General features: G+C 49.3%; 2 protein-coding genes across 27 annotated transcripts in view; one reads left to right on the top strand and one right to left on the bottom strand.

Annotated features, from left to right (window-relative positions):
• TSPAN18 (tetraspanin 18) overlaps positions 1-3610 on the top strand; it is a 185521-nt gene extending 181911 nt beyond the window's left edge. For all 23 annotated transcript variants that reach the window (XM_086895021.1, XM_086895023.1, XM_086895029.1 and 20 more), the window contains one exon: positions 1-3610. In XM_086895021.1, the coding sequence (XP_086751147.1) occupies positions 1-48 (48 nt within the window). In that variant the 3' untranslated portion in view covers positions 49-3610.
• Positions 3595-27257, bottom strand: TP53I11 (tumor protein p53 inducible protein 11). Of its 4 annotated transcripts, XM_023928006.2 has the most exons (8): positions 26559-26756; positions 14071-14149; positions 10695-11051; positions 10082-10140; positions 9463-9511; positions 8925-9021; positions 8312-8413; positions 3595-7386 (listed from the first exon to the last, which is right to left on the bottom strand). In XM_023928006.2, the coding sequence occupies exons 3-8, from the start codon at positions 10821-10823 to the stop codon at positions 7253-7255; spliced, it is 570 nt and encodes a 189-aa protein (XP_023783774.1). In that variant the 5' UTR covers positions 10824-11051; positions 14071-14149; positions 26559-26756; the 3' UTR covers positions 3595-7252. The 4 variants fall into 4 exon arrangements, with proteins under 4 accessions (XP_023783774.1, XP_086751164.1, XP_086751163.1 ...); XM_086895038.1 differs by lacking the exons at positions 14071-14149; positions 26559-26756 and adding an exon at positions 27103-27257; XM_086895037.1 differs by lacking the exons at positions 14071-14149; positions 26559-26756 and adding an exon at positions 27103-27225 and having other exon boundaries at positions 8725-9021.
• Positions 27258-27673: the final 416 nt, after the last annotated feature.

The following is a 27673-nucleotide window of genomic DNA, read 5'->3' on the forward strand; positions in this document are numbered from 1 at the left end:
CTGTTTGCCATGATCTTTGCTATGTGTCTCTTCCGAGGGATTCAATAAGAAGCGGCCCACGAACCACCACGTTCCCCACATGCTCAGAAGAAAGAAGGAAAATCCGAAGAAACAAAACCTGAAAACACCCAAAAAACTTTATTTTTTTTAACAAAATGGGACAGGGAGAAAAAAAATAAAAAGAAAAAAAAGAGGGTTGTAATATATGAATGACCAAAAGGATTGTACTTCAGGGGCTGGAACTTTGAGGTGATGTGCACTACACTGTACACCGGACCCTTGCCCAGAGCCACCCGCAGCAGCTGTGGAGCAGAGCGCAGCGCAGCCGATTGCACTAGAGATGGATGGAGCTGGTGGGGGTGCGGGAGGATGAGCACAGCTGCCTCTCACACCAGGCTGAGCCTACCATTCACCACTTCGTCGTGCTTTAGACAACAAAGGACTCAAGAACAGATATGCAGGGGCTGCATAAGGCAACAGGTTGGCCTTCACTGTCCAGGTGGGTTTGAAAGAAGCAGTGGTGGCTTGCCTAAGCAGGTGTAGTCAACATTTGCGCAATTCTGGCGTTAATTTCCAGCCACAGGATGGAAACACTCCTTCTTCAGTGGAAGCTTTGCCCCTGTCACATGAAACTTACCAGAAATGTCAAGCACTTCAGTGAGATCGGCTTTTCTCTGGAACTCCAAGCAGGGGCAGTGTGATCTAACTTAGCAATGGGACCCAGCTAAGACTGGCTGAGGGTCAAGAGTTTGGTGCCTACCTTTCTGTTTTTACTAAAATTTATTGTTCATTGTTGTGAAAGAGACCAAATGGTTCCCTGCTGTGTTCTCATCTCCTGGGAAAAATAATGGCTCTGGTCAAGCATCATTGATACTGCTGCCTTCCTGAGAAGGGGAGGATATAATATTTAAATCTTGTCAGCCTTTGCCTTTCCTCTGATACTTGCAAAAAAATGGTTTGCGGTGCTCTGTTAGCATAAATATTTGCAGTGGTTTCTGCATGCTTTTCCAGCCCTAAGGGGAGGTCCACCCATGGTGCTGGATTGAAGAGGCTGAAGTTTGTCAACCACTCCCATGCTATTTTCCTGGACCAGTCTGGTGGAATCATTTCTGGTCAAAGAATTTCCCTTGAGATTCTCCCGTGGGCTCATGATGAAAGTAATCAAGTCAGAATTGTTTTAGTTGATAGTGTTTCCTCCCTCGGGATAGTCTGGTATTTAAATAACATGTCATCTGCTCAATCATTTGGAAGTAAACTTGAGAAAGATGCCTGGGACTGGACCTTGATCAGAGATTAAGCTGGAGCTACTGAGACCCCAGGCAGGATCCAAGAACACCCTGTGTGCAGCCAAACTGCTCCAGCTGCTGTTCCTATGGTCATGGATATTGACTTGGACAGGTGACTGGTTTCTCTCATCTGGAATCATCAATTCCTGTTGCCTTAATTGTTCATCCGGTCATTTATTCCCTGACCCCAAACTTATTTTACCTGAGGAATGACAAAAGGGGCTGTGGTTTCTTGTTTAGATTAGGTATTTTTACAGATTTTATAGGCTCAGATTATGGGAGCACTTTTATATAGGCTCAAGACAGCTCCTCTGAAAGCTGTACTCTGGCAAGGAATGAGCAGAGCATTAAACTGTGCCCAGGTTTTGCAGCAGCAGCACATTCATCCTCTGGCTGTTCCCTTAGACCCCTGGGGCTGCCTCCCTTGAGCTCTCCCAGCGGCACTGCACAGGCTACAGGCAAGGAAGAGAAGCAGCAGAAAGCCTGGGCCATAATAGACAAAGATGGTGGCTAAGTATCTAGGTTGGAGAACCAGGATACTAGGGAACAGGAAGGAGGCATTAGAAGCTTTTCCAAGCTTCATTTGAGAACAACAGTTTATTCATTGGCAGGAGCGGGCTGGGCAGGTAGAGCTGCAGCCCCCCCATGCTGCAGTCAGCATATTCCAGCAACAAAATATGTGGCCAGGGCTGCTGAGCAGCATCAGATGTTGCATTAAACCTTGTGGGAAGCTGTTCTGAACTATTTCCCTCCAGACCTCCTTGTAATGAGGCATTTCAGCATTAAACTCTGGACTGTTGTTTAATAAAGACAGTTTTGTTAGCCAAAACCCAGCAGTATTTGTACTGGACAGCAGGTGCTGCACTTAAGATAAGAAAAATCTGTTCCATCTACTAGTCTTGTAGGGAATGGGCTGAGCAGAAAGCAAGCTTATCTGTTCTCCTTCTGCCTCAGGAGCTGGTGTCAGTGACTATTCTGGGAGACCAATTCCCAGGGAAGGAACAAAACTGTCAGCAGAGCTGGTAATTTGGCTGGAGGTGATCGAAAGAAGCAGAACTGCCTCCCCCAGTCTCCAGTTTCTTCCTTTTTCCCTCAGTTTATTATGCAGAGTTCTCAGGTCAGAGCCTGGCTGGCAAATATCCTCATTTGTGCATGGTGGGTGGCTGAAGGGAAAAAAAAGGCTTAAAGCCTTTGTCTGCCGCTACTGGCATGGGGGAAGAAACCTAGTTAAAAAACCTAACCCCAGTTATAGCTGGGGGAACTCGACCAAAGCAGCCAGAGCACAAAGTACTAAATATACATGCCTGAAGTATGATCTCTGCTGGCTTGTTTCTCTTTGACTTTCCTAATTCTGTACTCATTGCTTTGTCTGTTTTCAGCTTTCTTGTTTTCCTTCTGTCCCTAATGGTAGTCCCTGTATCCTCAAAAGGATCTCTTCTTCATCTGTTATTCTGGGCTGTGCACAGCTGTTTCTCCTACCTTTTCTGATCCCCCACTGCTCTTTCCTGTGTGAAGATTTCAAATCCTCTCTGCAGGCTGGCTCACGTGCCACTGGGAACACAGCTCAAAAGGCCAGGCAGCAATTCCAAACAAGAGCTGGAGATAGCTGTAAAGATATGTGCAAGTCTGAGTGGATCTGTAGCAGTTGGTAACATGCAGAAGGAATTTTTCTTGGGGAAATTTAATGAACAAGCAAGCCCAGAAAGCAGACTCCCACTGTATGGCAAAGCATGTAAATTTGTTGGTTTTGTCCCTTGGTTTTGTGGCTGCCCCCTCTGTGGTACAGTAGTTTTCAGAACTGTAGGCAGGAGAAGCAATTGTATTTTTGTATTTGTTTTTAAAAGCTCTGGTGAGTATTTTTGGGTCAGGGGCTCAAGCTGAAGTCACTGCTGGCTGGAGAACTCTGGGCAGGCTGGAGAGCAGAAGGAGCTGCTGTCTCCTTTGCTGTAGCACTGTGACCACAGCCCAAGCACCTTGTAGGGAGTAGTGGAGAGCGGCCTGGGCAAGCCCCAGCCCCTCTCAGCATCCCAGCCTCCTGGTTGCTATTTAATGCTCCAATGACTGTCACAAATGCCTGGGAAAAGGGCTGCGTGTGAAATAATGTTTGAAATCTATTTTAAAAAAATGTAGATGTTCTTTTTATTAGATAGTGGAGCTAATTTATCCTGTATTCCCTAATGTAATGCTTTTTTATATTGAAAGGAAATTTTTTTGGTAATATAAACCAGAACACAAGCCTGAAGCACTCTCTGCACGGTTTTTGTGTGCATTTCTTAAAAAAAAACCCTCAAAAATAAAAGAAAGATTGTGACAGTGAAGTGAAACAGCTTTAATTTTCGCTATTTGCTTGGTGTTAAGTACAGTCACTTTCTTACCAGAGGAGAAATAAACTCAGGTACAGCAGCTAAAATGAGGTATAAATTGAAGTGTCCCATTCTCCCCTGCACCACCACCCGCCACCCACACCCTCCCAAGTAAAAACCCTTGACCAGAAAAGAGGCCAGCTTAGGACAGACAGAGCCTCTCCTGTGTCACCAGCTCCAGTTTGCCAGATATTGGTTAGATGCAAATAAGATGATGTAGGGATTTATGTGAATGATGAGTTTTCTTCACCCTCCAAAGTGAGGGCTCTATGAATTCAATGGTTTGAGTTCATCCCTGGCAGAGAAAGGGGGTCAGCTTTAAGTCCTGCCCTGTGCCTGCTTGGAGCACAATTCTCTGGGGAACAGAACCCCAGTCCTGCACAGCATTGTACAAATGCAGGAAGTTCACTGCAATCTCCCTTGGGAGATGACATTGGTCCGAGGCCTCTCTTATAATGTAACAGTTAAGGAAGCTAAGGCCTGTGGAGATGGAGTTTTATGTCAGCAGATCAGTAGCCGAGCCTGAAGTGACACCTCAGGTTTTTAATCCCAAATTATGTTCTCAACTGCCACCTGCAGCTGTGATGTCAGCACTTCCATCCTTGGGGACACAGTTCCGTACAAAGGTTTGGCATCCTCCTCCCTTCCTCCCCATTGACAACAGAGTGAAGACAGCCAGGTGCAGTTGGTTTCTGGCAGTGCTGCAGCTGCTGTGCCTGAGCTCCATCCTCAAGCCACCCTCAGAAACTCCCTCCTAGGCCTCACCTGCTACGCATTCACCATCCCTAGTGGGCCTGGCAATGTATCTCTTCCAGCACCTTGCTGCTGAGAAGGAACATGTCAGGAACCACAGCTTAGTTGTAAAGGAGGTGTAGAGCTCTGCACTTTCTACATGGTCCACTTATAACAAGATGGAGCAAGAAGCATCAAACTAAAATAACTTCATCTCTCTGCTTTCAGGACTAGGTACCAAGTAGAATGAAATCTTTTAAGTGGCCATTCTCCCAGGCTTTGCTCTATTGTTGGAGCAGAAAAAGCCATTGACAGGCAAACCTAGAAGTGGCTGACTGTTTCAAGTTTTGCCGAGGCACCTGCTAGTCAGGGAGGGGACCAGAGAAATCTGATCTCACCTTATTTAGCTTTGAAGCTACCCTGGAGAGCTATAACTGCTTCCCCCACCCTCCCACCTGATCTAAACATCAACAAGTCTTTGGAGTACCACTCTCACATAGAGCAGTAACACGTCTCTCCCCTACAGGATGACATTTTAAGGTATGCTAATCAGACCCAAGTCATAACTAAGTTCATAGGACCTGTGGCCAACAGAGATGGGAGGCAGCATGAAGAAGACCCTCCATTTCCTTCTTCTGTAAGATTGCTTTTGCTGTGGTAGGTTTTATTTGTCTGTCCTAGAAACATAATTTCCCACCCCTACCCCCCCCAAAAAACCAACCATCAACCTGTGTATACATTCACATGATGCCCCAAAACACAAAGAATCAAGTTTCATGTACCTATACCCACAACTACAGCCAAAGTGCCACACTGAGGCCATTGCAGCTGCCCATGCAGGTGATGCACAGGGGGAGAGCAACAGCCACAGCATGCCATACTCCAGCTCCTGCATGCTGCACCACTTGGTCTAATTTCTGATCGTCTCCAGCCTGCATTTGATTATTATTTGCCTCACAAGAAAAGGTTTCTCTCTTAGAACCCAATTCTTCCATCTGAACAGGAACACTCCTCTTAATTAAAAGTTTTAGTTGCTCAGTATCATTTTTTGACATGCTGAAAGCAGCTTGACAAGCGTGTATTGTTGTGAGGCTCCAGAATTTAGCCTGCTGTTGGATGTTGCCTCTCCATTTGATTTACTTATTAGGCAAAAAACTAAGTTACAGTTGTGATGTTTCCTGATTCAACAATTTCCAATATTCTTACGTGACAGACATTTTGCATGGCCAGTAAGTACAATGCACACAGTGTCCCAAGCTTATGCAGCTGCTTCTAAATGCCAAAAGCACTAACACGACATACAATAACTACCCACTACCTTCTTCTAACTCTACTAAGATATTAAATAGCAATAGCTGTAGATCCCAGTCTTACCAGTGGCTTGAGACTGTTGTTCACACAAGCAGCTCTGTTTATGTAGGAATCTTTCTACTGGGATTTTGGAATGTCAGCTATATTCCAGGGCATGCTTTGATCCAGTCAACAGTAGTGCATGAGTAACAAGGCTATATCCTGTACACAGACCTTCTGGCTTTAGTCCCATGGAGAATAAAAAATGCTGCCTCAAGCTGTGGACAGGGACAATCCACAAGGAAAGCACTAGGAAGCAGAGCAGTCAATGCTGTAAGCCCAGGAGGTGTTGGAGAAACTGGCTAGTGATTACTAAAGCACATTTAGTCTGTCCTTGCCATCATACGCTCCTCTCCTTGCTGTTCTTCATCCCAGTTAAATATTAAATATCTTAATGCTACAAACTTTGGTCCTCTCTTCTCAAGGTCAGAAGAGATGTGATGCAGATATTAGCAGAGTTGGAACACCATCTCCCAGAGCCCATGTGTCTAGAGGCTGCTCACTGACCTCAGCATCTGTGCAGATGCTCTTACTGTTACAGTCTTCTGCTCTTACCAGTGCTAACCACAACAGCACTCCAGCCCCTGCTCAACTAAAGCATCAGATAAAGCTACTGCACACCCACCACTGCTACTACCATCAGTAAAGCTTCAACTGTAGGAAGTGTTCTGGGGTGATGGGGACAGGACCCCAGCCTAGAAACTTCGTGAAACACCCCAAACAAGGGTATGTCTTTGACAGCTCAATGGGCTATTTCCAATAGCTTCCTTCACTTCTCATATCTTGTCATTTAAGTTGTTCCACTGTTCCCAGTGCTGTCCCTACAGAGGGAACAAGCAATGGTCCTCCCTCCTCTTTTGCTGAATCTCCTGCCAAGTTCTGCAGCATCTGTGCAAAACTATGAACTACACAAAAATGCACTCTGGCAGCAAGGAAAGAAGAGCTGTTTGCAAGCACTGAATTTAAACCAATTCAGCTCTTGGCTACCTAGACAGTCAGTACTTGCTAAAAGGGGAAGGGGCTGTAAACCAGGGGAGGTACAAGGCTTACCAAGTAGAGTAGCTGAGTCATTTGTTGGTTGTCTTACTGTCCTGTCTCCTCAGGGATTTGGTTTCAATATGCTGGCCTTATTTTGTGCTTTGTTCCAGTGGTTTCAGAGCCTGTGATCCCATCAGCCAGTTCCCTCTAGAAAACTGGCTTTTTTCCCTGAGCCTGCCAGGCCCACACACTTCCCTGAGCCTTCCTCCTGCTGCTCCTCACCACCTGCAGAGAGGCTGGGGGGTCCTGCTGATGTTGCTCTCCCCATTTCACCTGGCAATGCCACCAGCACTGGGTTACACACTGATTCATGCCGGTAAAGAAGGAAACTACTTTAGAACCAAAAGGGACTAACAAAAAAAAAACCAAAACCAAAAACCAAAAAAAAACCAAAACCAAACAACAAAAAAATTATCATTATAATGCAAAATTACCGACACAAACTCCCCCCTCCCACCTTTCCCATAACAAAAAGCCCAGGGATTAGACTTTCTTGGGACGACGTCCAACTTGGTAATAATAATAAATGCTGACGAGGATGAAGAGGGCTCGGCTGACCAGGAGGAGCACAGCACCTGTGGCTATCCGGCTACTCTCAACCAGGGAGACAGTGGTAACTGGAGGAGAAGGAAGGAGACAAGGCAGAGGTTGGTGATACAAAACCAAAAGGAGAGAAATAGTTGTTTTCTGCTGCCCTCTAACGCAGAGCTTTGGCAGGAACTGCTGAGCCTTGCGAGCGCAGGAGCTTTCAGCACAGGCTCGTTCACATGCACAGTGAACCCATGGCAGAGGCTCTTCACTAGCCTCTTTTCACAGCCTTGAAGCTTGCCATGGGCCCCAGAGCCCTCCCTTAAAGAAACCCTGCTTTCACGGCAGCCTCACATTCAGGCTGCCTGAAACAGTCACTCAAGCAGATGTGAGTTTCCACTATGCTCAGGTGTTAATCTGGGAATCACATCCTCCTGAGTTTGCTTTGTAGCTTGAACACTTCAGTGCTAATAAACATTTCTCAACTTTAGGAGCGTCTACAAAATATGCACAGTCCACACATATCACCTCTATTGAACACCACTCTTTTCTGGCCACCAACACGTATCTAACTCGTATCTAAACCAGCTACACACTGAGCTACCAAGACACACATAAAAGAAATCCATTCATTGTTAAATATAGATAAGCTCCCTAGAAACAAGCGAAAGTGTCATGCTCTGTTTTGGTAACACTGAGCATCCACCTTTTTAGTGCAGTTGCCAAAATCTTTTCTTGTTAGACCCTGCATCTAGGCAGCCTGCTCCAGCAATGACCTGTGCTGCCTATAAAGCCCAGGACATTTTCAGGGAAAAAAAATAATGAATTGCCAGAGGATGATGTTCAAGGAGCAGCTCAGGGCAGAGGCTATTCCATGGGGGAGAAAAAAGGCAAGCAGCTGTCAGGGGAGATCCTCCACTACTGCCCTGCCCATCGCTGATCCCCACTTCCCACCACGCACAGTCTTCGCACCCTCCTCCTCTTCCTCGTCCTGGCCGGCCCGCGGGCACTCACCCAGGAACTGCACGGCGAAGTAGCAGGCCTCGGCCAGCAGGCTCCAGCGGATGATGGCCTTCTCGGCGGTGTACAGGGCGTTCCACATGATGAGCGCGATGCCTGCGGGGACAGCGGGGCGCTGCCCGAGGGCCGGACGGCGGCCAGGGCCGCGCTTCCCTCCCGCCCCGCGCGGTGCCGCTGCAGGACGCGGGCCGGGGCCCTTTCCCTCCCCACACCATCGCTGCCAGCTCCCGGCACCTCCTTGTCCTTCTCCCCCTCCTCCTGGGCCCCTCCGGGATGCCGCCTGCCCCACCTCCCCTGCCGCTGCCACGGAGCCCCAGCCGCGGCCTAGCGGCCCTCACGGCCCCCCCTGCAGGCTCCCTTTGCTGGGGTGAGCCCCAGGGAGTCAGACCACGCACAGCCCTTCTCACCCTCCTGCAGCACGCCTGAGTCCCTGCTAGAAAAGAGCAGCAGTAGCCACGCTTTTCAAAATTATTAAAGATATTCTGCCCTCCAGCTGCAGGTGTCCGGCTGGGCATGGACTCTGTCCCCTGCTGCCGTTTTGGCCACCTGTCTGTGCCCTTGCTCTGTGGGGCAGCAGCGTGCCCCGGCGCAGCGGTACGGCACTCACTGAGGAGGGCTCCTCCATAGAGCCGGATGGGAGTCTTGCTGCTCACCGATTCCTCCTCAAAGATGGCATCAAAGAGCTGGTCAGGGAAAGCGAGGGCCTGGCAGAGGCGAGAGAGAAACTCAGCAACCTGAACTGGCCAGGGCCACCACAACGTGTCCTCTTGGACAAAAGCGCGCCAGCATCACGCCTTTGGGGGATCGGAGCCGCTGGCCGGGAAACTGGAAATTAAGGAGGTGCAGAAATATCACCATGCCAGCTATCGGCTGCATGGCTGGTTTCTGTGGCCAAGGCTGCCATGCCTTGGTTTAAGGGCCCTGCCAATGAAAACAGACTGGGGTGACGGGAACAATCTGCCAAGGACACTGTTGGCAAAGCCCATTACTGAGACACAGGGAGGGCAAAGGCCTCGCAGGAGAAAGCAGTAGGAGCTGCTGGAGGCAGGGGAGGAAGACAAATGCCAGGGACTGAAGGGCCATGCTGGGGCATCCCTTTGGCAGTCCAGGAGCTGGTTGTTGCCAGGACCACATCCCTCACTCACCATGATGGCGACCCCGGAAAACATGACGGCGGAAACCAGCTGCCAGACCCTGCATGAGAGGGAAGACAGAGGACCCAGCATGAGCTTGGAGGTGACCCCATCACTCATGCTTCACAAAGCATTTCTGGCTCCCTGCTCCTTCATCACCCTTCAGCCTTGCAGAAGCGGGACAGCCAGAAACCTCCTATGGAAGGACTCTGCTTTCCACATGCTGCTAGCTCTGGCCTCAACACACAGACCAGCCTTGCTGATGAGACAGAGCCAGACTCCCCTCTTACCCAAGCAAAGGAGGGAAGTGACCCTGCCAAGAGGATAGTGCAGAGCAGGGTCCCCACAGGACACACCACCCTGTCACACAGTAGAACACGAGCTCCTCCAGCCCCACGTAGCCCTTGTAGTTCTCTGCACATGCAATGAGACAAGAACTTGAGCTCCTCAGGCTCATTTATGGGGGAAGAATGCAGAGCTGGTCTGGCTCCACAGCCTGCAAAAAGCCCCTGCTGGGAGCAGTGATGCTGGCACAGCAGCAGAGTTGGTGTCAGAAACCAGAACTGCCAGGGATGCTGGGGCCAAAGGGTCTCAGATGAGACTCTAGTTCCAAGGTGATCCAGTACCTTACCTGAGTCCCAGTGGTTCCCGGACTGCAAACTTGATTTCATTTCCCAGTACTTGGCTAATCTGAAATTCAAATAAAGGGCACAAGCTAAGCAGATCCTCCCCCAGTCCTTAGGCAGTACTCACCAGACCAAAATCCTATCTCTTACCCCATGTGGAAGTTTATCTCTGAGAGGGCTGGAAGAAGGAGGAGGACAAATGATTCACCTTTGACTCTTCGGTCCAAACACCTGCCTTGATTTCCACCAGGAGCTGCAGCTTCTACTCCTCCCTGACTGGGATCAGCCACCTGCAACATGTGGCTGGGGAAGGGTCCACACTAACTTCTGTTTCCTCTTACCTATGGAAGAAGGGAACTGACTCCTCACACCCATCACCTGCATGTCACATCCTGATGGAGCACAGGCTCCTGCAGAACCTTCAGACTGTCACAGTATCTGTCCTGCTGCCATGTGCACACTGCCCAGAGCTGTTCATGTTCACGTGAACACGCTCCTGTTCACAATGCCTGGCTGTGACTACCCCAAACCACACGGATGGGCAAACCCTGGTGTGCTGAGCAGAAGGTCCCTTTTTTGTCATTACTGCACTGGGGATTCCCTCTCTGCTGCCCTCACCTTTGAGCGATGGACCTCGCCGTCATCATCCTCCCCGCCGACACCCAGGATCTTGCGTGTCTTCAACCTGCTCACCAGGTCGGTCTGGCTGTGCTTCTTCATCAGCGGCGGGGGCTGCTTCGCCGCCATGGTGGTGGCCCTGCCCCACCGAGCCCTTGGCTGCGAGGTGGCACAAGGAGGGTGCAGGAAGCGGCTCCGCTGTCACATGAAATCTCACGGCGTTTGGGAAAATAAAACAACCACCGCCACCAAATCTTTCTGTTAGGCCAGCAGAAGGCTCCTCATCCTCGTGGGGCAGGGAGCCCTGGCCCCAGTTACAGGTGGCTCATCTCAGAATGATCCTGCCGTCTCCGGGATCTGCCATGGAGGGGGGAAAGAAAAAACTCAGAGCAGAGAAGCTTTAGCATGGACATTTAGTTATAAATGCTTTTGACCTACAAACCATAATCTTGTCTATCCCAGCATGAGGCAATGCCCAATAGCACCTCTTTGCTGTTTGTCAGATTAGGGGAATTAAGTGCGTCTCAGACCGGGGAATTAAAATCGTTAACTAATGCTTGGCCTTTTTTCTTTTCCCATGCAATACATCACATTCTTCAGCTGCCATTTCAGATCAAACCCCGAACAAGTGTCAATTATTTATTTGTGTGTCCCCTCCCCACAGATGCTGCAGTCCCCCAGGCTGTGCCAGAACATATCAGCCTCTGAAAAACAAGTCAGAGGTATGATTTTCCCTGAAGGCATTCATTTTGCTTTCTGGGAAATGATGGCAATTAGAAACTACAAATACTATCTGAGATAAGTAAATACAGGCAACGAGAATTGAAAAAGATAACTTCTGCCCTGGCATGCATCTAAAGGTACAGGTATTGAGTCCCATTTAATCACTCTGTCTCATCCCACTATCATAAAACCCTGGAAACCCTCAGTTTGGAAAGCTTTTTCTTCCAATTTGTCTTCATTTCCTCTTGGCTCAGCTGAACACGAACATTTTTTTCCATTTGCCACTTTACTCTTCCAGAGACCCACAGAAATTCCCCACAGGCACCAATCATAGCTAATCCAGCCCAAGAAGTGTGGGGCTCAAGCACCAGCAGCCCCATGCCCCATTCGAGCCTTCCCAGAGAGAATTTCCAGGAGAATTTATGCTGATGCCTAAATATTCCACAAGTCTTCGGAGAGTAGTAAAATGAAGTACAATTATTTTGGCATTGTGCATGAAAATGCTGTCCCAGAGCTTTGTGAGTGATTTCCCTCCCAAAGGAAAACCCTTCCCTGTGATGGTTCAGACAAGAACAGTCAGTCCTGCCTTCAAGTGCCCTATATAACTCTTTAAGGCAAAGTTAAGAGATCTTGCTGGGATGGTGCAAAAGGTGAACCCCATCATCAAGGGTTTAATAAGATCCTTTCAGCAGACCAGGCAAAATGCTTTTCATTGAGCCAGTTGAGTTACTCAGTGCTCTGGAGGTACTTCTTTTGGATTGTAGCAGGGCTTCTTTGGTCATGGGCTTTTCGCTCTTATTCCACTGAACAACTAAGCCCAGATTCCTGGAAAGGCGGCACGAAGCCAGATGCAGCAGTCAGGGTCTGGAAATATTTCAGAATTGGGACAGTGGAAAACAAGCACACAGGAGGAAGGCAGAAGCTGCATACTCAGGCCCACCTTTGAGCACAAGGCAGGAAGCTCAATGGTAGCTGACAGTTGAAAAGTTTGAAAGATTCATCATGTCTGGGAATTGCCAACCTAAAGTGTCACAATAAACTGTGTGTATTAAAATCTAGATAATTTGCACACAGAATCCACCCTAAAGCCAAAGTGAAGTTAGGGGAAAGTCTGGCAGAGGGCCTGAGCAGGAGCATCCTACTGGCTCTCCTCAGGGATAAGAGACCTGAGGCTTGGTGGTCTTGACAGGACTCGGGGTGCTGACCAATGCCATCCTTCTGGATCTTTCCCGGTTTCTTGCTAGGGAAAAATCTGATGCCCACACTCCTGCTCTGGCCTCATGGTCAGAAATGTCAGAGGAAGGGAAGATAAGATGGGGGGGAAGAAAAAGGAGGAGGAGGAAGAAAAAGGAGGAGGTGGAAGAAAAAGAAAGAAAAGAAAAAAGAAGGAAGAAAAGAAAAAAAAAGAAAAGAAAAAAAAAAAAAGGAAGGAAGAAAAAAGTAATAGAGAATTTCTCCTGAGAGCAAGAAGCAAAGAAAGGTGGGACTCCATGACTCACCAATGATGACTGCACTGAATAGCTTTGTGATTACAGAGGCAGTTTAACAACTGGCTTAAGGCCAAAAGATCAAAATTTGCCTTCATCATTTGTCTCGCCAGTTGCTTTCAGGGCAGGAGTTGGTGGAAATTTATCCACATCATCATTAACACTGCTCTCCCATTAAGAGTTTCCACTAATTTGTGGTAAGCCACTGGCCAAGAGCCGGGACAACACAGGCCAGACACAAATGCCAATAAAACAATCTGGTGCATAAAGCCACGGTCCTACAGCACAGCTATGGCATGGCCCTGCAGCCAGTCCCACATCTCATTACCCCCATAAGCCAGAGACAGAGCCAGCCTAACGAATGCTGAATATTAATGGCTAACGAGCTAATGAATGCAATTAGCGCTAATTCAGTGACATTCAGATAGAAGATGCTGAGGATTTGAAAACATTATACTTACATTAATGTATCCTGACACACTGACAATTTAGAGGAGGGTTTCTATTAGCCTGTGAGTTTGCAAAGGGAAACCTCCACCTCCTCTTTCTCCTGCGATTCTCTCGTCTTTAATCCTTTTTCCAAGCATCCCAGGGACTGTGCAGATCAACCACCATAAACAGGCAATTCCTACTCCCTGCCACAGCTCTTTGTGATGGGCAGTGCCTATGTGCAGCTGAAAGAGGGTTTTTTCCTCATAGATCTCCTTTCTTTGCAGGCTCTTTTCGGTGTCTGCTCCCTTGCTCAGCTGCTCAGCATACTGCATTCAATTTTGATAGCTACTGCTTAGTGGTGCAAAGAAACCTCACTGGTGCCACGCCAATGATAGCTCAATCTCTCCCACCTCCACAGCTCTTCCCCCAACGTCTCTGCTTCCCTCCCAGCGTCTGGAAAGGAGAGCTCCGCAGCGTGGGAGAGAGGAGACTCGACTGCACACGCCACGGCGCTGCAGCAGCCAGAGCTGCGCACCCACCGCCGAGGTGCGGAACCAGACCCTGCTCTGGCAGCACCTGGAGCTGACTGCCTGCAGCTCCCACAAGCCAGAGCCTAACAACTTGTGGGTGGCAAGCTGCCTTCCTGGGAGGACATGGCTCCCCAGGGCCTGGGGACAGGGATGCTGCCCACTCCTAAGCTGGAAGGCACTGCTGTCCACAGTGCAGCCTTTTACCTGACACAGCAGTGGTGCTTGAATTAAAGAGGTGGCACTACAGAACCTCTTGCTCCAAGGGTTTGATGGCAATTCCAGTCTGCAAGCAGGGGAAGAGAGTATGAAACTGGAGTCAAGCTGGGACAATGAAACATTTATACATTTAAGCTGGACACAAATTTGTTCAGCCCTATCACATTCAGGCTAGTGAGAGGATTCTTGCTCTCCTGTTTCAGATTTCCCAAGTCAGTATGTCCAAGACAATTCAACATCTTGAGCCCACTTTGATATTTTACACCTAAGAGTTACCCAAGAAGGTGCAGTGGATATGTCCTTTGTAACAGCCTAACAGGGCACTTGCCATGCCTAAGCATTTTTTTTTTTTACAGAGCACAGGTTGAGAACCAATACTAAGTATGAAATAGATGAAGCAGAGGCAGTGTCCCTTTCGAATACTGGAGTTCTCTTGGAGCAATCTGGTAGATCAGCAGCTGCACAAGGAAGTGTGCACATGAGAGGGGCATCTACTGTGGCAGCTGTGCTGTACCTGGCCCTTATAGATGGGCTGATACCCACAGCATTTTTCTTGCAAGGGCCCGGCAGCTGCTGTGGATTTGTCCAGCTGTTTTGACGTTCCTCCAGGCTGTGGCACTTCTGTCTCTTTGCTGCCGAGGACAGTGCTAGGTCCATAGCAGCTGCTCTGGGCCCTACACCTGATCAGCCACAGAGCTGTTGAGAAAGCCTGGGCTCAAACACGTGCGTACGGTAAAGAGGAGAGGCAGTGAAACTCAGGTGGATTAAGGACAGGATCCACAGAGCTATCAAGTACCTTGTCCTTGCAAACATTACGCTGTTGCCTAATCGCATGGGACCCAAGGCTCCTTTTTTTCTCACCACACATAAAGGTTCAGTCTGCTCACTTTTATATGCTTAAAATCTGTTCATAAATAAGCTCAGACACTTCAGGACTGTGAAATCCAGAGGGATGAGGTAAATTCCCTGTGTCTATCCCAAAAATACACCTGAGAGTCACAAAACATCTTTGTGCATCCTATCTAAATGGCCTATCAAGAGTTTCCCCTGGAAGCCCATGGTGCAGCAGACCTTGAGCCAGAACTCCCCATGTCCCATGTAACTACCAAAATATAGCTGTTTCCATCCTGTATTTCTGCACCTGCACATCCCAAACCCACCGTCACCAAACCAGCTCCCTGCCTCGATTTCTATCAAGTGTGGAGATTTAAATGATTAGGACCTCTCTACCACCAGCTAGCTGGGAACGAAACACGATCAAGCCAAAAATAACCTGATGCTCAGGCAGTAAAAACAATTAGCACTCAGCCACCACAGCAGCAGAATGCGGCGGCTGCTCCCGCTCCGTCTGGCACAGTCTGTACCCCTAAGCAACAGGGAGACTTCAGATTTCTCACCTGTAACAAGCCAGGTACACAGGACTCCGTTCCCACATAAACACCAGTCCTTTCAGCACAGAAGGCTCTTCAAAATACCAGCAGGAAGCATGTCTTGACAAAGGTTCATCCCCAGCCCTGCCACAGCTCATTAAGCAACTCCAAAAGTCACAGGGAGCTGCTTCCTTAGGCAACTCTAAAAAGGCCCAGGGAGACTGTGTTACCCCTAGGGAATACCTACAAACCGAGGCAGCAGATTTCCTGCCCCTATACACAATGAAAATGCAAAGCAAGATCCTTAGGTCAAAGGACATCTTCACTGGGTGCCTCCAGATCATCCCCCAAATCATCTCCAACGCACCAAGAGCCTCAGGCACATCTAAAACTCACTGTTCAGCCTGAGCACATCTCATGGCCAACCTCCAGTGCTGTTTGTGAGAGGTGCAAAGTTGCCCATGACCACAAAGCCTCCACGTGAAATGCAGTGGCACCCAGTGCCTACAGCAGCTCTGGCAACCTCAAATGTAATGGATGGGACCAGCATCACTCCTCAACAGGGGACAGTGAGTCCTCTGCAGACTGCTGGGGAGGAAGGAGTTAACTTGTGTTGCCTATTCAGTCACCACTTCTCGAAAAAAAGGACGTCCAAAGTCTGCTCAGCCTTTTCCATGCATCCTCTCCTCCATCTGCTTCAGGGTTGCTTTAGCCCAAGCAGGCTCAGCCCCTGCACCTTCCTCCCTACTCCTCCTCTCCTGCCCCCGAGCTCCCCGTGGCTGTACAAACATCCTGCCCCAAGAAGAACCACTGCTGGCTATATCCCATAGCATCTGGGAGGTACGGCCCATCTCCAGAATTTTACTGCCCATAGGTTTCAAATTTCCTTTTGCAGAGACCACAGGAAAGTTTTCTGTCTCTGTCACAGGATGTGTTACACAGCAATCAAAACCTGTAAAGTGCTTAGTTTCCGCAGAACACGATAAAAAAGCTCTGTTGCTCTGCTAGTTTCTCAAATGGGAGCTATAATTAAACACAGCAACCTCGCTCCTGCCGCCCTGCCAAGCACCACCTGCAGCAACTCGCTGACCCCTCCACGCGAGCCTGGGCAGCAGCTCAGGGGAGAAATGCTTGTTTGGCTCTTGCAGCAGCTGGCAGGGCAGCCTGTGATGTGCTGCATGTGCTTGGGCAGGCGTCCTGCACAGCTGCGGTGTCCAGCACGGTACACATGGCTCCCCACAGTGCCCAGCCCGACACCTGCCCCCACCGTGGGGGCTCAGGGGGCTGCTGCCACAGGGGACAAACAGACTTCACCCTACATGTACCACACACGTGCACTCACACCCCACCTGCAAGCCTGGCCATGCTACCCTGCCTTCTCAAGTAGCCCATCCCTGGCTGCTGAGGTGTGTTTTGGCTACAAATAGAAAGGATGCAAGGTACAAGCACAACGATGTGCAACAGCTGCTCCAGCAGGTCTCATCTATCTTAATTACATGGAAGTCCACCCCCTGGATCATCCTCCTCTCTACCACCGAGGCTCTCAGCCCAGCCAGCCACAGCAATCCATTGCCCCAAAGCTGCCCTGGTTCTCCTCCTCAAAGGCTCCGGCTGCCACCTCCCCACCCAGTCCCTCACTGTCGCAACAGATGGCCACAACCAAGCAGTTAAGATTCCCAGGAAGCTGGGAGGATGGAGAGAGAGGGAGGGAAGCAGGAGATATTAGGATCGGGTGCTGTTTTTCTTTTAGGACATTAAAAGAGGAGAATTCTTCTTTGATTCCCAGCTGCCTTAGACAGGTGTTTGTGAGAGACAGCCCCAGAAGCTTAACAGGCCATCTGTCCTGCAGATGATTTCTACAGAGAAACATTAGAAGGAAAAATAAAACCCATATGCACACACACAGAAACACAAAAGAAAAAAAAAACCAAAACAAACCAAGTAAATCAACCCTTGCTACTGAAAAAGAGCAGCTTAAAAAGCTAGGAAAGCCCTTCAACCAAACAGGGTAATACAGGTCAGTTTTACAGAAAACATGATGCAACTGCATTTCATCTCCTTTGCCTTGCACCTGAGGCATAATAGAGGCTCAAGCAAACTCTGTGAGAGGAGCAGGGAGGAGTTCATGCACATGCTGCTCATCCACAACATCGCTGGACACTGAACCTTCACAGTGACGTGGGCCTTCTTGGCACCTCTTTCCCCGACAACCTCAAACCCCCCCAAATTTTCTTTCCACTGTGCCTCCAAGTACCTGACAAGAGACTTTCATAAATGTTCCAGGAAGCCAATGCTCTTTATTCTCAACAATTCCCTGCACCTCTGTCCTTTTCCAGAACACAAAAGAAAATCGTTAAGAAACTACAATTTGGGACATTAAGTCCCTTGAGCCACATACAGGCACAACATCCATCCGTACACTGTCACTGAAATAGTGATTTCAAAGCCATTCTCGATGGATTCCCTCCCCAAAGACAATAATCTACACCTCCAGCAACATTAGTTCTCTATTTGCAATCCTGGAACTTACTCAGCACAATGCAACCACTGGGATTTATACACTCTCAACATGTCTACAACCATGAAATGGAAGATGAAATGAGTCTGTTCCACTCCAGCACCGCAAAAGCAGATTCCCAACCAGTTTCATGGGCCAATTTGCAATCCCAGCCTGAGAACAACTCCTGCAGGACACCCCAGTGGCATCAGAGTATTTTCTTCCATTTGTGTACAAAACAAAGAGTTTCTCATCTCCATAGTATGTCATGATATGACCAGATGTGCAGTCTAGGCAAACACAATAGGGAGGAAAAAGGGCAGACGAATAAATTTGCATTAAGCAGGAAGATTGCTTTTTGGTCTAGCCAGGATATTTCCTGAGTCCCAGGCAGATAGGCACTCACAGGACTCACACCTCTAATTGTACAAGCAATAAAATTTCCTTCTATGACACAGAAGTTCTGTAAATCAGGCCCAATATGAAATGGCCCAAGTAACTATCAGTAAACAGCTGAGTTGTTAACAACCCTGTTGTAGAGCATTTCCCATATGGATGGTTATATCCACATCCTGGATAAAATAATAAAAGTTTATTATTCAGGTAAATACATTTAATTTATAAATAGTAAGTAATATTTTAATAAATTAAACCAACATCAATGTACATATATACATATAAATATATGTATTTGTACATGAATATATGTATATAAATATATATATATATATATATATATATATATATATATATATATATATACACACACACACACAATGAGAGACATGGGCCGATTTGGGTGGACTAGCTTTGGGTCCCTCTGCACAATCTCCTGTCAGGCTAGTAAAGAGAATTCAGACTACCAGACCAACCAAGTATGTTGGCATTCACCCATATTTTGGTCTCAAGGGTGAGAGGAGCAGCTTGTCCCAGACTCCTTCCTGGGAGATGACATTTAGGGCCCAACTCCTGCTTCTAGGTCAACCATTTACTGCCCTAAAGACTGATACCACCTGCGATCTCTCAGCCCTGGACTACCGCCTACACACCACTCAGACCCATCACTGCAGCTTGGGAACACCTTCTCCCATCTTCCCTGAACAATCTGACAACATTTCCTGTTCATTCATACACAATTAGAAAGAACTCTGGGTTTATCGCTCCCTCATGGCTCCTTAGACATGAAATAAGTCCAGACATGTAGATAGGCTCAGGAAGTTGCTTAGCAAAAACATGATGGAGAAGGCCTCCCAACAAAACACATACTTCAAATACTTGGTAGCCTATCCCAACATGGCAAAAATCTCCCTCTGACACCTTAGCAGTTTCTATAGCAACAGGTTACTGCTAAAAATGTCAGATGCAAAATTCCTCATGTTGGGCAAACAGGAGCTAGAAGGACAGATTTAGAAGAGGAAAACTTCTAAATAGCTGCTGCCAGAGCTAGCACAGACTCTGCTAATTCACAAGTCAGCGGCGAAACAACTTGAAAGAAACTTCTAGCAACTCACTAGAGGGGGAACACATGGAGCACAGGGACATGTCTGTGGAGCACTGTTCCACAGCATCTCTCAGAACGAGAAGGAGCCACAAGTATCTCCCTCTCCTGCAACAAGGCACTTGAAAATGAAACCAGCTGTTTTTAGGAACAGAACTGCAGTACAGAGTAGGAAGGCTGAAATCCAAACTATTAGATTATAGGTTTGGCAGTACTGCTGCTCCTTTCATAAAACCAAGACTGGGTCATTAAACCTCTGAGACCTTAGTTTTCCCAGTCGTATGTGAAAAGTAAATCTACCACAGAAGTTGACACAGCTCATGTGCAGCAGGTGAGAGACATCTTCCAAGCAGTGGCCCAGCCACTGTACCCCACCAGTGCCAGGTCGTGACACCTCAGCCTGCTTTGTGCAGCACTTAGTTCATTACACACTACGTGTCAGAGGCAGAAATGCCCTTCCTGTCCTGACTAACAACCAGCTTAGCATGACATCGTTTTTTCCTGTCTTTCTTCATTCACTGCTGGTGAGAGAAAGCACTGTGGAAACCTTGGGGTGAACCTCACATGGATACTACTGCCCTCACGCACCAGAAACTCTCGGAAGGTTCTCGTGGTCAGATTAAACCCAGATGCAGAAAATCAAAGCAGCCACAGCTCAGCAGAGAGCTGCACAGGGGAGGAAGGCGGAAGGAAGGCCACCACACCAACAACAAGTGACTGCATTTGCCAGTGTGGTTCTCAAGTCAGAGTCTTGAGGAACCCACAGGCTTTCCCCACGAACACAGCACCCACCCCTCTGGAACTCACCCACCTGACTCTGCCTTTATGCGCTGCTGAGTCAGGGGAAAACTGCACTCACCCATGTATGTGGATGTGCACATGTTTGTTTATGCATGAGCTGTCAAGCCCCGAATTATGCACAGATCAACAAGGCTCTCTGAATTCCCCGACTGTGAAGTGCGTGACATTTAATCTGAGCCTTCCTTTTGGATTTCATATCGTGCATTATCAACAATGGCTATTCAGCACACAAGTACCCTTTAGAAAGCTTTCATCAGAAAAAGGAACTCATATAAAGGATATTGAAAGAGACAATGTCTCTGATGCATGACAGGTTCTCCAGCTTCCACAAAAGACCAGTGTATGTGTACTGTGAGGAGCATGCACAGTGTCAGTCTGCCTGCAGCCCAGAGTAAAAGCGCTTCATGGGTGGAGAAAATGGAGTTTGGAAGCATCAATTATAACTTGAATCTGTACATCTCCTTACCTCCCTCTTTTAGGCTCCCTCGGAAATAGGCAGGGTGAGCCAACCCCCAGCAGTGTCCATTTTAGGACACAAGATGCATCATCCCCTGCAGTGGTTCACCTCTTTTCAAACACCACAGGAGGAGCCTAGATGATGAGCAAGACTAGGCTTTTGATTGCTTTTATATGGATGGCAGTGAACTTTTCACTACCTGTTCCTAGGCAAACCTTGTATCACTTTTGCCCAACTCACGGCAGGAAGATGATGAAAAAATGGGGATTATGAACAAACTAGACAACAACATGCAAGGAAAGGGGATGGATATGCTATGTCCTATAGTCACAGCCGCAGAGGACTCACCCACATCATCCTAAGGAACTAAAGCAAGATTTCTCTTTTTCATAGCAGAGAGGAGGTAAAGGGATGGACACCGGTATGTGGCATAAACAGCCCTGGTGACAAAGGGTATCTGAGAACTGAGAGGTCCCACAGGAGCTCTCTTTCTGTCTTGCCTGGCACATGCAAGAGGAGTCTTGGGAAAAAAATTATAAAGGCAGTTCTTCCTCCTACTTTTGTTTGATTCCTCTACCCAGGGAAAAGGAGGCAACAGAGAGATTCAGGCAGCCAAATGATAGCAGCATCAGTGCTGAGAAATCAAGGTCTCAAGTAACCATGGAAAATGCAACATTGCCAGATGTCCCATCTCTACTATCAAGGGTTGTTTAAGGACCTTCCCTTCTTTTTCAGTTTTAAGTCTCAGACACTTGGGTACAACAAGTCCCAGTAATATCAGGATCATCCATCAGGACTCTGTGTGTGTATACACACACATGGTGCTTTGCTACTGTGCCTGTGTATATATACATCCATCCTCAAACATACAGCACAGCCTCCTGCTTGGAAGAGCTCATGGCATAGAAGTGTCGGGTTTTAGTCAACACCTTCCCCATTACCTTTAGCTGTAAGGTCATTTCCATGCAGCCAGGGCTCTGGGGTTTTCAGGTTGGCCTCTTCTCCTCCGTCTTCTTTGACTAATGACAGGCAGTCAGTCTGCATGGTGATGTGATGCAAGGAATAAACTGGCTGGAGGGGATAAGCTCAACTGCTTTATTATTCCTCCATCCATCAACCCTCAATGCATCCTACTTGTCCAGAGATTTAAACAGTGGACTTTGTCACAGTTCATGGAAGGGATTGGAAGAATTCCTGATGGGTTTTTGCCAGCAGACAAGACAAGAACATATTCATACACCCCAAGGAGAAAAGGGTTGCACTGGGCAGAGCTGTAGGGCAGGAGGGTGGAAGGATGCACCAGAGGTGCCTGCTGTTCAGAAGTACAGCAGATCTCTGGTCAGCACTCAGAGAGACTCCAGCAGCAATGCTGACATAAAAGTCAGCTAACATTTACTCTCACTTTACCATGAAAACAACCTGGGAAAACACAGATGGATGGTCTAAATCTTTGGTCCTGTTCAGTGCAACCTTTGACTTCTGGCAGATTTCTGCTTTCTGTGGAGTAATGTTTGGATGCTCTTTATTGCTATTAAGCAGCTTGTTCAAGAAACTTTGCATCCTAGGCCACAAAGAAAACACTGGTGGAAAAGCTAGTACCACCCAGCTCCCCTGGATTCAGTATTGTGGTTTTTGAATTTCCCTCTCCCCTCTACAAGGAGGCAGCTCATGTTTCCATGTACTTGGAATATAACAAAACAACTACCACGAATGGCATGCCAGGCAGCTAAAATAAATGTCCATCAGAAAGACTAAGAGGGACTTAAAACCATGGACCTTTAAGACGTCTTGTTTCTTCAGAAAATAGCCTGCTTCTGGAGCTCTGGCTAAGACTGGCAGTACAGCCCTCCATTTCCACAGCACAGGCCTTCCTGAGGACTCCATACAGCATGGCAGTGTCTGCACCCAGGCTGTGCTCCAGCATTGCCCCCACAGCTCTCACAGCTTTGCAGCAGCACAGTACAGGGCACTAGTGAAGCTGCTGCCTGGCTGGGTGCATGCCACGCTCAGCAAGGCAGGGACAGCCAGCCAGGAAGGCTGAACCAAAGGCACCTTCTTGGCTCTCAGGAAGGATAGGAAGCACAGATGTCCTTGGGAAACTGCTCTTTGTCACTTCTATCTCCATCTACAGCAGCCCTAGCTGGAAGCCCAGAAAGAAACTGAAGCACCCAACAAGGGCTGAGATTATTTTAAGGTGCAGCAATGGAATTCCTGGAACAACATCTGTTGGCTAAAAGAGCTTCTCAAGTCTTTATATGACCATAAACATCTGACACCAGAGGTTTGTGTTTCACTCGTAAGGAGGCACCGCTACAAAAAGTGCTTCTGCTGCCATCATGGGTTACTGAATGAACGGGTCCTCAGACAAAAACACCGTCTGAATCACCCATGGAGTTTCCTGAAGACTTGTGGGTTTTCTCTGTAGGTCTCTTTTTTGGCTACTGATACACACTCAAACTCTTTACTTTCTCAACCCAGGCAGGATACAGCTAAAAACAAGTGGGTTGCAAGCCTTTGTGCACTGCTCTGCCTGCACCTGTCCCTCTGGGCCACACAGTCAAAGTGCTGCTGCCTCATTTTAGTACGAAAAGGAGGGAATCCTCTCTGGTTTGCAGCAGCAGGCAGCTCCAAAGGGGACTGCACACTAATCTCCCTCTAAAATACAGAATCCCTTCAAACAAATAATTAGGTGGCCAGTGTTATCTGACACTCCTATGTGTGCTTCTCCCGCTACACCAACTTATCCTGTAATACCACTCCTCAGGAGACCGGACTACTGAACCATGGATTTATTCCTAACTGCTTTTCTCCCCATGCTCTGGGCCTTTGACTTAATTTATGTTAATCCAAATCCCTAACAAAAACATCTAGGAAACTCTGTATCAATGGAGCCAGCTACCAGTCCCTATGCTTCGGCTTCTGATTGTGGCCCCTTAGGTTCAGGAAGTGAGCACACGGTTCCTGACCACCAGCATCAGCAGAAGCTGCTCAACCTTCAGCACTAAACCCAGCTACGATGGTTTTGATAATTTCCCTGTTTTGGTGATGGATCCCTCCTCCCCATACTGGCAACAGCAGTCATATCAATCTGGAGTAGAGCTTTCTTACAGACACTGGTGCTCGATTTTGCCCTGTAAGATGAGCTGGGTAAGGGTCCAACCAAATTCCGGCATAAATGAGTCAGGTACAGCCTAGGCAAGGGCTGGTCCATCAAAAGCAATGTGCAAATATGCTCAAGAACATCCTACTTTACATACAGAGGGATAGAAGGACATTTACAGATTTAGGTAATTGGAACATATACCCACTGCACAGAATGAGGATGGTAGACTTATGCACATTGTGAAACCCAGAAGGAAAGTTTGCTGCTGGGGTTTCACCAGAACCCTGGGAGGCAGAGCTGTGGGGCCAGCACTGTGTGGTGAGCCTTCCAGTAAAAGCTTGTGCCTCTCCAAGCCTCTTCCTCTCCAAATGTCATCCGGGGTCAGCCACACTCATCAGCACCACAGATGGGCACTGAAACACACGGAGATGCATTAAGCCTTGCAGATGACACAGAGCTTCACAAACGGAAGAAGCCCAAGAAGGCCAGAGAGCCATTTATCATTTGTCAGCTATTGAGAGTATCTTTGGTTATAGCTGGGTTTCTTTTTTAACATCTTTTAGCGTCTTGAACAAGAACTTTTCAAACATGGAGTGAACTCATGCTAGCCTACCATCTCCAGGACGGCACCAAACCCGTATTTCCCAAGGGAAGGCAGAAAGCAGTGTGAACAGGGAGCACCTGGTCCCCCTCAAGTGTTGTTTTTCCTGCCCTGGAAAAAATCCAAATCTATTTTGTGGCCGGCGCTGGGTCTTTTCCTCCCGAGACTTATTTTCACATTCCTACATCAAAAATACAAAACCCAGAAGATCTACGTTCCATAAATAATGTCCCAATAGTGCCAAGGTCACCAAGCCGTCCCCTCTGGCATCAGGCCAGAAGTCAAATATAAACAATCTCAACATCTTTCTGGTTCACGTGTGCTTTTATCCTGTGCCAAGGGAAAGCTTGCAGCCAAAAACATAGCACTCAGAAGACAGACCCCCACCTCAGGCACAGCTCCACCCAGGTCAACATGCAGCCTCCTGGGCAGCCTGGAGGGAAGGCAGCCAATCCTGTCTGCATTACAGGGAGATACTCTTCGTGTTCTAATGGCATTTAGCAGTTTTCATTAGAAATTTGGGGGCTTACTGCGTGAGGACCAAGCAAGAGCATGACACAGAACATTTCACAATCCAAACATCCCAAAGTTATATTTGTAACCAGCGTGTGGTACCATCCCTCCCAGCCCCTACTATTCAACATGTTGACCTTCAGAGAACTGCAGGACAAGTGAACACCAGCTGCAGATGTACTCCTGGCATTTTGCACGTTTCAGCACTCAATGCTCAATGAGAACAATAGGAAAACATTTCCCTTTGGATCACACCCCAGCCTCCAAGCAGCTCCAAACGGACTGAAAACCTCAGGGGAGGGCATGTCTGTGGTTTATTCTCCAAGAGATCAATGGTCACCCCAAACCTTGCCTTGCTGTGTGTCTCTGGAGATGCTCTTGTGTTCATATCTCTACAATAAAACCTCACTACAAGCTCATAAGCAGAAAGGACCAACTTCTCTTCAGACTGTAGAGGAGACCTCACCCTCTCAGCCTCCTGCCTGGGACAACCACCTACCCAGGGAAGAGCTCCCTTCACCTTGCTCTGCATCACAGTTGAAGAACAAGAACGCACACATACTAAGGGAACCAAGTCCCCCTTCTCCCAGATGCCATCAGTATCCAGCCCCTCACTGCTGAGGGCACCAGGACACCACAGGTTCATGTTGTCCCTCACACTCTGCTGTGCATGCATCAGGTGTGTATTTATGCAACCTAGCTGAGAGAGGGCTAGTTGAGGTGCTTTCATGCTGAGTCTTAAGACGGTGTATATTTTGGGGTTTTGCCAAAACCTTTCTAAGAAAATTTCCTCCCTGGGCAGACACCCCTGCTTGAACTGCAACTACTATTTATTTGTTTAAAAATCACTTTCCTCATCCACAGGCCCTGAATGCCATTATTCAGCAGACTGCTCTACTGAAATAGAGTTACAGAACAAGTTATTTATGCCAAGTCCAGAACAGCCAGTGCCCTTGCATACTCTGTAGTTTCTCATGGCTCAGCTGTGTTAGCGGTACCCTAATGTCAACACGGCTTTGGTTGCTGCCAGCATTTGTAACTCCCAGCCTTTGCAGACAAAGGAGAATAAATGGTACTCATTTAATCACTTGCAGCCCTGATTCTCAGGCAGCAGCAAGAGGGTCAGGTTCTCAGGTAAGAAAAAGGCGCACTGAACTCCAACTCCAAGCAGCGCTGAGGCAGGACAAGGAGCAGGCGCTGAATAAGATGTTGCTTCTTGCTCTGCCTGGCTTGCTCAGTCGGAGCTGAACTCAAGAGAAGCCTAATAGCTGCTGCTGCTCTAGACAGAGCAGTGCACCTGCTCAGATGGGACAGCCAGACCCTGCAAGAGGCATAGCAGACCGCTCAGCACGCAGGAATGTGCAAGCTCTGGCGGGGATGCAGAGCCCGCTGAGAGCTGGCTTTCCTCACCTTCCCCTCTGTGATGGCAGGGGGTCTGTCGCGGCTCCCGCCCCCTATTCCCCCCCAGGCACCTCCCCGTCCACCACGGCCGAGCCCTCCTTGTAGCCAGGGTTCCCCAGCACACCTACAGGACTGCATCCCACGGGGAGCACAGCTGTGCTACCCTCCCTTATCCCACCGAGGCTGACCCCCTAGCCTGTGCAGCGGTCAGGACTCAGCCTCCCCTTTCGGGCACCTGAAGTACTCATCTGGGGACCGTGGTCCTCCTGTGACGCTTCCCGAGCACGCGGAAAAGGATGGAGCACTTCCAGGAAAGAAGTGACATCGGACCTCTCTCTGAGTCGTGTAACAGGCAGGAGAAAGCCCTCGCCACAAAGCTACGGAACCGCCTGCGCATCACCTCTCGAGGCGGCACGGCTGCTGTCCCTCCAACGCTCGGAGTAACCTGCCACGCTCCCACCAGAATACAGCGCCCCACCTCCTCCTCCTCCACCCATCCCACCCGGATCGGGCACGGCCGGGACGAACACGGTCCCACCGCAGCCATGCGCAGCCAGCACAAGGGCTGATCCCTCTCCTAAAGCCCCTGCACGTCCGTCCTTCCGTCGGTCCATCCATCCCTCCCCCGTCCGCGCTGACTGCGAGGGGACAGCGAGGGCGGGCTGTCCGCACGCACCGGGCTCCGAGGGGCGCACGGCCGCGGCGGGGACCGCGCCCCCCATCCCCCGAGGGGCGGCGGGGAAAGTCCGCGGCGCGGGGGGACCGCGCACAGCACTCACCGCCCTAGCGCAGCTCCCGGCGGCGGGGAACACTCCCGAGGGCTCGGCACGGTTGCCCCATGGGCAGAGCGCTCCGGGGGCGGCAGCGGCGCCGCGCAGCCCGCAGGCGGCCAGACTGAGCCCGGCCCCCGCGCGGCGCCGCCTTTACCGCGCCCGCCCGCCCCGCCCGCGCCGGCCCACGGCGGGCGGGACCCGCCACCGGCACCGCCACCGGCACCGGCACCGGCACCGGCACCGGCACCGGCACCGGCACCGGCACAGGCACAGGCACAGGCACAGGCACCGGCACAGGCACAGGCACCGGCACAGGCACAGGCACAGGCACAGGCACAGGCACCGGCACAGGCACCGGCACCGGCACAGGCACAGGCACCGGCACCGGCACCGGCACCGGCACAGGCACCGGCACAGGCACAGGCACAGGCACAGGCACAGGCACAGGCACCGGCACAGGCACAGGCACAGGCACAGGCACAGGCACCGGCCCCGCCGCCCGGCCCGGCCAGGAGCGCTGCCTTACCTGCGGGGTCCCGGGTGGCTGCCGTGCGGGTCACGCGTGGGCCGCCTGCCA

Source organism: Cyanistes caeruleus, chromosome 6, assembly GCF_971803275.1.
Source record: "Cyanistes caeruleus chromosome 6, bCyaCae1.hap1.1, whole genome shotgun sequence".
NCBI classification, from domain to species: Eukaryota; Metazoa; Chordata; class Aves; order Passeriformes; family Paridae; genus Cyanistes; species Cyanistes caeruleus.

Excerpts from the sequence above, each read along its gene's own strand:
- TP53I11 (XM_086895037.1), bottom strand. The coding sequence starts at position 10,823 with ATGGCGGCGAAGCAGCCCCCGCCGCTGATGAAGAAGCACAGCCAGACC. Across the intron at positions 9,512-10,081 it reads CGGGAACCACTGGGACTCAG|GGTCTGGCAGCTGGTTTCCG; the intron begins GTAAGGTACTGG and ends CCTCTCATGCAG. Across the intron at positions 8,414-8,724 it reads CTCAGGCGTGCTGCAGGAGG|GCATCGCGCTCATCATGTGG; the intron begins GTGAGAAGGGCT and ends CTGTCCCCGCAG.